General features: G+C 44.9%; 1 protein-coding gene across 1 annotated transcript in view; it reads left to right on the top strand.

Annotated features, from left to right (window-relative positions):
* The window catches only part of Abca1 (ATP binding cassette subfamily A member 1), a 126129-nt gene that overhangs the window by 8871 nt on the left and 106137 nt on the right, over positions 1-11121 (top strand). The window contains exon 2 of the mRNA XM_021159924.2: positions 7451-7616. Within this exon, the coding sequence (XP_021015583.1) occupies positions 7551-7616 (66 nt within the window). The 5' untranslated portion in view covers positions 7451-7550. The remainder of the gene's footprint in view (positions 1-7450; positions 7617-11121) is intronic.

The following is an 11121-nucleotide window of genomic DNA, read 5'->3' as shown; positions in this document are numbered from 1 at the left end:
ACAGAGAAACCCTGTCTCGAAAAACCAAAAAATAAATAAATAAATAAATAAATAAATAAATGCAGTGTTAAGAATATTATCTTTAGGTAGTGACATCATTTCTGGGGTGCCTGTTTGTTGATTTGAGTAAGGGAGCATTTAAGGGACCACTAACGAGGATGGCTTTGGGGTAGTGAGCCTAAGACTAGAGGCCAGGAAGGCTAATCAAGACAGTCAGCTTAGCTTCAGGCATGGATTAAGCTGGTGGGTCAGCCTTGGAGAAATTATAGGATGTCTCACAATCCCTCCCATTCCACAGCAGCCTATCTGGTCTGAAATTATGGATGCAGTGAGCCTGTGCCAGCCAGGTCTCCTGGCCTTTAGTAACCTCATTAGGCTTCTCCCTGAACGTGACTACTGATCCAGAGACATAGGCTCCGAGAAGCTATTAGAGAACAGGCCTTTTCTATAGCAAGCATACTCTGTTGGGCTTACAGGTTTCATTCTTGATATTTCAGGACCTTGCACAACCCTCTGGGGATGAGGCCGGAGCCTCATCTGTTCTTGCTTTTGTATCGCTATCTCATGAATATGCAATCAGTTGAGCTCAGCACCTTTGCATATCGGCTACAGTTGGACCTACCCCCCCCCCCGCCCCCCGCTTTGTAGTTTAACTGCCTCGTCATTTAGCAGTATGAAACACCACAGATACGCAGTTTTCATTTGTCCATTTTTACCTCCCCTAAGAAAAGGAAATCTACAGACAGCTGTATTAAGACATGTCTCCAGCTATGGTCAGAAATTTCACCTTGCATCTGGTTTCTGCTAACTGAAAATCTGTTGTCTTAAGAAAGCAGAGCTTATACATATGCATAGAGAGACACATATATTTATTTATTGAAAGTTTTGGAGAGTAGCGGTCATATACCCATTGCTGTTTGAAAATGAGAATTAGTTGCTGGGTGCACATGCTAAGTTTCTGAACTATTTTGATGGCACCGAGGAGAGAAATGCATTCAGAAGAATAAGTAGAATCAAGAGAGACTCTTACTAGGCTTACTAGCCAGAGGCATGTGACTGTTCTCAAAAAAGTTGCAGCCGGGCGTGGTGGGGCACGCCTTTAATCCCAGCACTTGGGAGACAGAGGCAAGCGGATTTCTGAGTTCAAGGCCAGCCTGGTGAAACCCTGTCTCGAAAAACCAAAAAAAAGAAAAAAAAGAAAAAAAGTACAGCTGTCATATGGAACACAGACTTGGAGCTCCCACCCCTTTCCTGTCCAGAAAGACCAACTTCTCAATTCCAGTGAGACATGACACTTATGTGGTCTCTGCTTGGGGACTTTTGCTGTTGGGAAACAGGCACTGTCTAAGGAATTGCCAGTCATGGGTTGAATGACTCTTCTCTCGTGGAGCCTAACACTGGAATCATGCTTGTATTCTTTCAGGAAGGAACATGACAAGTCCACCCTCTGTCTCCAAACAGCAAGGGTTTCTAGTAACAGTGTGGCCATGCACACACTTTGTCTCCTGCACACACTTTGTCTCTTTCTTTCACACACACGCACACACACACATTCTCTCTCTCTCTGTATCTTTGGCTGTCCTGAAACTTGTACTGTAGACCAGGCTGGCTTTGAACTTAGAGATTGATCTGCCTGCCTCTGCCTTCTAAGTGCTGGGATTAAAGGTGTGTGCCACCACTGCCCGGCCATGTCCTACATTTCTGTCAACAGACTTAAGTGCTTCCGGGTTGAGGTAGTTAGTCTGGGGAAGACGTACTTGCTGACCAAGGGGGATAAATTCTTTGACTTTACCTTTATTGTGTTTGTTCCTTCTGTTTCCAGTAGGTCTCTCGCCTCTTCTCGCATCTCTCTTTGAGATACATTTGTCAAGTTCAAAATGTCAAAATGACCTGGTCAGGAAGAGAGGGGTAAGCAGAGCTCTAAGCGGTTAGCATCATCATTTTCCCTTCCCACCAAGTTTCCTTTGAACTTCTCCCTTCCTCTCTCTCTCTCTCTCCCCATCTCTCTCTGTCTCTGTCTCTCTCTGTCTCTCTCTGTCTCTGTCTCTGTCTCTCTGTCTCTCTCTCTCTCTCTGTGTTTTCTTTTGCTACTGTCAGAGTCTGTCTGTCTTTCCAGTTTGCTTTAGGGATGTGTAAAAAGAATTTATAATGCTGGCTGGTAAGCAGCCTATGGTTGGCCCAGCTTCTCACTTCTTCCTTCTAGAGATGTTTTATTAGAGAGAACCTCCTCTCATGTGGCCATTTCCCATTTTTTTCTGCTAAAGTGAGACCCACCCCCACCCCACCCCAGAGAATAGGATCTATGCCTCTCTTACTCTCCACTGAGTCCTAAGGGTCTGGAGCATCACATCACTTGTGATAGGCTCCCACTAGATATTTGTTGTGGTTAATGGGAGCCTGGAGAGTTGCAGATGAGGATGTTTGGCCGAATTACTAAGTAATGATTTCGTATTGACCTACTAGACCCCCTCTCTGGGAATCCTACCATAATCAGGCCTTATAGTATGCAACCCTTAGGTTTAGGGCATAGTTGGACTCTTGGGGTATGCTAGGTATTATAATAGCTTTAGAGACTGTTTGGTGTTAGGTTTGTTGATGTATGATTTACATTCTCTAAAATTTACCCTTCTAAAGCATAGAGTTGGGCTTTTCACAGATGTACACAATGGTGTAAATGGTGTCACTCCAACCACCTTCCCAATATTGAGTCATACATGCTCCTCTGTGGTCTTTTCTCCTCTCACTTAAAACCTTTGACCACCAGTGGTTTGGTTCCAAGCTTTCTCATTTCATTTTTTTTTTTCATAGTGCTTAGTACAACTCAGATATTATATAGCTGTCTCCTGTGTCTGCTCTGTTTCTCTGAGCATATAGCTGTTGAGATTTGTGTGTGTTGTGTGTGCATGTGTCAATGCTGGGTACATTTTTATTGCTCAGTAACACTCCCACTTTTGTTTATTCACTTGTTGATGGACATTCGGTTGTCTTGACTGGCTTTTCTGAATAAGGTCCCTGTAAACATGTGCATATATCTTTGTGTGGGCTTTTGCTTTCACTTCTTTTGGGTAAAATGGGGTGAGACGGTCAGATCATTTCATAACTGAATGTATAGCTTTATAAGACGCTATCACTTTTTTTTCCAAAGTGGCTCTTGCAACTGATGTTTCTGAAGTCAGTGTATTGAGTTTGATTATATCCACAGACTTACTCATGCTTTAGCTTTAGGTTTAATGTGTGTGTGTAATGATATCTCATTGTGTTTTTAATTTGCATTTCCCTATAAGTACTCATGTGAGCATGTTTGCATATTCAGGATGGATATGTTTTTAGCAGTCTTACGTCTTGTCTTCTGTGGATTCTATAAAACTTCCAAATGCCAGTGGCGTTTGAAGTAAAAATTGCTAAACAAATTGGTGGAAGATTAGAGCAGTCACTTCATCCAGATCTGTCTTGAACAAATCAGGTTGGGATGTGGAAATTACTAGATTGATAAGGGAGACTAATGCTGAGAGTCAGAGAAACTGCTCGGAGGAATTGAACATGGAGCTTGGCAGAGAGCCAATTCCATGACCCCAGTGGTTTGGGGAGGTCTATGAGGTCCTTGGCTAAACCTGCTGTTTATGCAAAATAGACTTAGATTCACTTAAGCTTCCCAGGACGCCTGAGGAGTCACCAGGGAAGCTTTGCAGTTCTTTGTGACTCTCTTGAGCTTGCCTTGGAAGCAGCTGAACACAGGGCTCCCTCCCTGGGGACAAATTGCCTGAATCAGTTAGTTAATCAAGCTTGAGAAATCAGTTACCACAGGCCCAAGAATGCCATCACCCTTGAATTCTGAGACCCTGTTTTTCATGGCTATCTTTTAAAAAAAACGTAATTGAGGACATATCTCCTAAGTGCTCCCAACAAGCCGGTATTGATTTATTTGTTTGTCGGAGATAACAGAGATGGAGGGTCAGGAATCCTGTTGTCCCACCTCAGAAGGGGACAGACCGGGTAGGGAAAGTACTGCAGAAAACCTGCTCATTCAGACATTGGTAGAGAGAGGTGACCAAGAAGGATTCCTGAGCAGCTCCGTGGAGGCCCAAACTTGTGGAGGAAGTAGGCAGGCTCACAGATCTGGAGAAAGGGTTGTTTTGGGAAAAGGAATGGGACAGTGTAGTCCAAGGCATAAGAGAGAGGGAGTGCAGCTTGTCCCTAGGGGGAGTCCTCCAGGGCATGACCAAGGAGGTGAAAGGAGGTGTTTCTTGCTGAAGGCCCACCAGGGAAGTTGAGGAAACCTTGGTGAGGACTCCATCCAGGGTGGCGGGAAGCTGTTGAAGGGTAGATAAGTACCATGTGTAGATATTTGATTTTAGTCAAATAGGGGTGCTCTTGTGTCCAAGGGAGGAGAATGGGGCAAGCCTGGAGCCAAGGAGGCCAATTTGGAGCTGCTGCCCTAGTCACGTAGGATCAAGAGAATGGTTCTTGATGGGTGAAGTTTCTAAAGTGGGCTCACTTCCAGCCAGTGCCTGGAAATTCATGCAGGGGCAGGAGCAAGTGTGTTATACTTCAAAACATTGAGAAATCCAGCGCACAGAACTGCCTTTTCCCCCTGTGCCGTTGGAGGTTTGTTTGTTCACTTCTTTGGAAAACTGATGTGGAAATGTCCCATTGGCTTTTGTTACCTGGGTAGAAGGACTCGGGCATTTCCAATCACTTTGGGAGGAACATTGCCCTCGGCGTGGATCTCGGCGTGGATCTCTGTGTTCAGAGATGGCGGTATGGTTGACAATTATGCAGGTGTCCAGGAGGAGGGGTGGGCTGCAACGTCACCGTCACTTGTTTCCGTTTTCACACCCAGAGAAGAACTTTTCCTCTAGTCTCATGACATTTGTGCTGTGTCCCTGGGAAGCCTGGAATCTGAAACTAGTTTCCAGAGACTCAGAAACTCATAAACTTCTAGGAAAATGTCCTCCAAGAAAATCCAGTTTTTCATCTCATCCCAAGGGTGCTCTGCAGGGCTGTGTTCTCTTCTCTCATGAGCACAATGTGGGGCTCTGTCTCTATTTGCCCCTGAACATCTCTGCTCAGGAGTCAGGAAACAGTTCCAGATATGGATTTGGCCCCAGAGAGCAACCCTAAGCTATTCAGAGCTTGTCCTTCCTACTTTATTCACCTCACCCCTCACTTTCAGAAACAAGAATGTCCTCTTTAGATAAGCAGCCGCACAGCTGAGGGTGTGGGTGGGACCTGGGGACCTGGGTTTCTTTGTCATCTGCATTATGCCTAGCACTGCATTCTGAATTTATTTCTATCACCTCATTTAATACTATAGAATACCAGACAAGGGAGATACTACTGCCCCCTGTCGGAATGAGGAACTTGCTGCTCAGAGATGATAAGATAAATCTTGTCCTAGGGTCACAGCTGGGCATCTGGGGGCTAGGGCCTTCCAGGCTTCATTCTGAGGCTTTGTTTCTCTTTTGTTGCAGCACATTGATTGTATTCCAGCCTTTCTTCTATTTTACAGTGGGCTCTGAGAAAATTTCTGTACCCTGTAAGTCAGCTAAGTGATTCCTGGAGAGTGGCTTTAACTGAAGAAAAACCCGGTTAATAATTCTTTAATATTTTAAGTGCTACTTGAAAACAATTTGGTTGGGCTGGTGAGATGGCTCAGTGGGTAAGAGCATCCGACTGCTCTTCTGAAGGTCCAAAGTTCAAATCCCAGCAACCACATGGTGGCTCACAACCACCCGTAATGAGTTCTGATGCCCTCTTCTGGTGCTTCTGAAGACAGCTACAGTGTACTTACATTAAATAAATAAATAAATAAATCTTTAAAAAAAAAAAAAAACAATTTGGTCACCTCCCTGTCAGTGCTCTGAGTCCAGTTGGCATCTCTCAACAGGGAACCGCTAGCCAAATGGTACTGACTAGGTCTTCCTCTTGCTATTGGCCTAAGTCATCTTATTTTTGCAGTAAGGAGCTGTGGGTAGTCTGTGCCCTTTCTGGATTTGCTGAGCAACAATAAAGAAGACTCTAGGGTTTGACTATCATAGGATTTCCGGTTTATTACATCACTAATAGATGAACCAGAATTCGCCACTCTCGGGCACCCATTGTTCTGGACATGTTGATTTTTGTTTTCTTTTTCTGTCTTTTCTAGACATTTTTAATCTTAGTTCTCTTGTATCAGGGAACAAAAGGGTATCACAGGGACTTAAAATCCTATCAAAAACCTCCCACGTGTTGTTCAAGATCATGGGCTTGATGGGTGAAGTTTTTGGTTTTGTCTCTTAGCATTTTGCCCTGATATTTCACCTATCCACAACAGAAGGCTGCTAGATGCCACAGTCGCTGGGAGTCATTTCATAGCAGTGGTTTCTGCTGAGGATTTGTGACTAGCAACCATTGCATGGTCCTGGCTTTAATAATCCGTGTGTCCCTCCTCCTCCTGGCACTTTTCAGTTTCCCCTTATTCCTTAGCTTGCTTTAGCTGAAGTCTTTGGAAGTTTTTCAGCATTGAATAAATACAGCTGGGTAGTGGGTAACAAGGCCACTGGGTAAGGAAGACACAGGCTGTTGTACGACCTCCTTGTGAAAATCTCTAGGATGGTGAACGGTCCCCCCAGGGAGACCTTTGAGACATCCGTGTAGGAGTGAAGCAGCCATGTGTTCAGGTGTAGGTAGAGCAAGTCCAGAAGTGTGCTCCATATGTCCCAACTGTAGGAGCCTGCTGTGTTCACAGATGCCCTGCTGGGATCAGGCCTTGGCAGGCTCTCACCTCTGTGGGATACTGTTTTCTTTCCACAGAGACACAACACAAGCTTTGTCCATATCACAAGAGAGCCAGGTGTCCGTGGCACTGCTTTGGTGCTTGCGCATAGTCATCTAAGACAGTCCTCAGCCTTCCACCTGGGGAAACTGCCTCGCTAGTGATGCCGTTTATCACTTGAAGGGCCCAGCTTTGTCTGTAGCGAAATGTTAGAGAATATCACTAGTCACTCAGGGGATCAGGGAGAATTTATAAGTGCTGCTGATGGGTCTTGGGAGAACACATATATTCATAGGGAAGGCAGGCTGGCCTCTGGGGCTCTTGGATGGCACGTCTGATCTTTGTTTTGGCCAGGGAAAGTTACTCTCTCAAAATATGTCGTAGACATATTTTTCATTCTTAAAATAATCTCCTCAGTGGTGCTCACATGATGAGGACCATCGATTGCTTCTGACCAGCTGCCAGCCTATAGCCAGCAAGCCTGCCCCGGAAGCTCTGTCTGCTGGAGATTCTGGGGGTTGGCAGTCCAGGACTCATGACCTTTTGACAAGCCACCAGGGTGTCAGAGGTGTCTGGTGAGAGGGCTGGAGCTGCAACTCTTCTCCGGCATAGGGCTTCGAAGCAGTGATTGACAGCTCTCTCTCTCTCTCTCTCTCTCTCTCTCTCTCTCTCTCTCTCTCTCGTTTTATCTTTCAGTTAATGACCAGCCACAGAGTCACAGCTCTGTGCTCTGGCTGCTCCCTTCAGGGCTCTCGAGCCACAGACGCAGGTCGCTGTGGGTGCCGGCTGCGGTGACATGGCTTGTTGGCCTCAGTTAAGGCTGCTGCTGTGGAAGAACCTGACATTTCGAAGGAGACAAACAGTAAGCTGTGGGGTTCTCTGTGGGGTTCTCGCTTGCTCACTCCATGGGGCCTGGGCTGGGGATTGGAGAGGGAGGGAAGAGCATGCTCTTGGTTTTCACATGGGGGTAATTGAATGAGTCTGGTTCTTGTGGACACAGGCTCTGATGTGAGCCCATGGCTTAGCATGGAGGGAAGGTGATCAGTCAGGAAGAAGTAATAGCTTGGGCTTGCGATGGTTTCTGAGCATGGGCTCTCACCTTTGCAACCTGGTGCAACCTGGCAGAAAATGCCTTCCCCCCCCACCCCCGCATCACTCCACTATCTCCTTTCACTAATTTCCTGGTAGCTACTTAGAGCCACCCACGAGCACTGTCTGTAGGCCCCAGTGTTTCTGTAAAGTGAAGTACTAAAGCAGGTCTTAGAGATGTGCCTGGAGATCTCAGCACTAAGCCTTCCTCAGCTTTGACAGCAGCCTGGACTATTATAGTAACTGAGACTTGCCATTTCTGAGGAGGTCTTTAAGCCACCTACTTCCTATGTGGGCCAATCTTTCTTTGAATAATCCAATAGGCCCACCATTACTTGGTATGTGAATGTGGTTTTCCTTTGGAAGACTGTGAATGCTGTAGGGCAAGGTGAGCTCTCTGAGGCTTAGGCCAGCCTTCCATGTGGCGCCTTTATCTCTGACCACTATGAATCTTCTCATCCTGCCCTCTCAGTTTAGCTACATGTCTCTGAAGCTCACTTCTAAACTCCTGTCCTGCACTTTTTGTTGGATCACCAACCTGCATCTCCACTTGGCTATCTTAATAAAGTTCAACCTGTCTATAATCAAAGGTCTTTGAAAGTCAGAGACCTTTAGTGAACCCTGAAGGGAGTTTAACTTAGTGTTTCTCAAAGTAGACTAGTACTCGGAGATCTTCTATGCGAGAACAAACATACTGAGGTACTCTTTTGTTCACTGATGTTTTTATTATAAAATGACTTAACTATGTAAGTAAACGTAGATTTAAACCCTGATGATAAAACCATAGGCCCCATACAGATTTATAAATCAAGGCAAATGAAACTGAAGAAAGGCATCGCAATTCATATCATTACCTTAGTTGTAGTAAGAAAACTGACTTTGTTTAGCTGAAATACAAATTATAAGTTGCCACGTGAAATATGGTGGTAGATGATACAACGGTGGCCATTTTGAGATTGGCCAGTCTATATTACTCTGTGCTGATGATTTAGTTCTTTACCCATGTTTCTACTTGGGCAGCATCTTTTGATACCATTTGGGTTTCCTTTTGTCCAATCCCATCAATAGGCTGGCACGGTCATACTTTGCATACACTAATAAACCTGAGCGTTGATGGCTTGTAGCACAAGTTATGCTAACGTAAGTAAATTCACATAGGTGTACCAGACTTTGTTCAAATGATCATTGAAATGGAAACACAGAAAGTTTAAAATCTTCATCATGGAGAACCCAGGTATAATCCTTTGAATGTTCATGTGAATACACACACACACACACACACACACCAGACGGGGCAGGGAAGGAGGGAGGGAGAGACAGGCAGAGAGAGAGAGAGAGAGAGAGAGAGAGAGAGAGAGAGATTGATTGATTCCAGTTTTTCAAGAGTTTTTGATTAACTTTTAATGTTACAAATGAGGAACTTGAATTCAAGGTCACTAGTGAGAGAGCAATGACTAGAATCTGTGTGTCCATTGTCATTAGTAATAATGAAAAATATAATGCACATGCTATTTATAATAAAAGAGGATAATTAGAATGTGCTTCTATGAGCTAGGCACATAATGTGCTATTTATATATTTGTTTTATAATTGCTGTAGATTAACTACAGGGCCTTGCACATGCTAGACCAGAGCTCTACCAGTGTACCAAACAGCCAACAAAGTGGGTTATTGTACTAGCTGTTCTTAAACCCCATGAGGTAGTTCTCTTTATGGTACAGATAACAAATTTGATGTACAGAGAGGTTCAGGAGTTTCCCAGAGGTCTGCATTGCTAGCGTTTGGTTGCTGATAGTCTGACGCCAACAGTTACATGTTAGACTCTGTTAAATGAATAGCTGCTGGGTTAGACTGCCATTTAGTTATTGGTCTTTTCAAGACCAGTGTCTTAGTCGGGGTTTCTATTCCTACACAAACATCATGACCAAGAAGCAACTTGTGGAGGAAAGGGTTTATTCGGCTTACACTTCCATACTGCTGTTTATCACCAAGGAAGTCAGGACTGGAACTCAAGCAGGTCAGGAAGCAGGAGCTGATGCAGAAGCCATAGAGGGATTTACTGGCTTGCTTTCCCTGGCTTGCTCAGCCTGCTCTCTTATAGAACCCAAGACTACCAGCCCAGAGATGGTCCTGCCCACAAGGGGCCTTTCCCCCTTTATCACTAATTGAGAAAATGCCTTACAGTTGGATCTCATGGAGGCATTTCCTCAACTGAAGCTCCTTTCTCTGTGATGACTCCAGCTGTGTCAAGTTGACACAAAACTAGCCAGTACAACCAGGTTTCAGGTATCCTGGAACTCACATATAGCTAAGGCTGCCTTTGAACTCCTGATCCTTCTGACTTCCCCTTCCTAGTGCTGTGTGGGATTACAGGTGTATACCACCATACCCCGACTTACATCACTTTTAATGGTATAATTTTAAAAAAAATCAACAAAATTTGACATTTCTGACCTTTCTCTTACCTACCTCCTGTACCTCAGAGTCATTTCTAGGTCCTGATGTTCCTAAGTCTGTTACATTTTCCTCTTTATGTCAGTGTCCTGCCTGGTGGGAAATTGTCTCTGCTTTGATGGGCACATTCATGAGTCACAGAAAGAAACATCACTTTACCAATGAAAAGTGGGTCTCAAGAGAGCCTGCTCCAAATACCAGATTTTACAGATGGGGAAACTGAGGCACAAGGGGTCAATGAGATTCTCTAGATCAGTCAAGAAAAAGCTGATATGGGGCCAGAGGCTTGAGCCCTCCTCACTCCAGTTCTCAATGTTGGTTCCCTTTCCCAATCTTTTGTAGCCACGTGGTAGCACCAAGCTTGAGAGGAAGAGGAGGTGCTAGGGTATGGATTCTTGTGCCCAGGCAAGAAGGAGGCAGGAGCAGACTGTCCAGGAACACAAGATGAGGGCTAGGGTTATCTCCTCTGAGCAGGTCTTCATTGGATTTGATCTTGCTGCTTCTTGCTCAGGGCTGTATTTTCATTATGCTTACGAGTTTAAAATTACTAGGATTGGAAAGATAGGCAGATTTAGTCGAACACAATTTACTGAGGAGTTCCTGTTGAAGTGGAAAGTAGGGACATAGACCTTGGAGACAGGTGGCCTTTGTAGGATACATCACTGCTTACCAGCTTGTCTGAGTCATCTCCCTTCCTGATTGCTAAAGTAAATCCATTTTGAGAAATCAGAAAGAAGCGCAGTTGATTTCCAGTCACAGATACTTCATGAGCAGAGCAGGTGCTGCCAAGATCTGGCCTGCCTCTTGTACAGTTGTTGGAGCTG

Source organism: Mus caroli, chromosome 4 (genome assembly GCF_900094665.2).
Source record: "Mus caroli chromosome 4, CAROLI_EIJ_v1.1, whole genome shotgun sequence".
Taxonomy (NCBI): domain Eukaryota; kingdom Metazoa; phylum Chordata; class Mammalia; order Rodentia; family Muridae; genus Mus; species Mus caroli.
The sequence above is the reverse complement of the archived record's forward strand: the minus strand, read 5'-3'. Positions and strand labels throughout refer to the sequence as shown.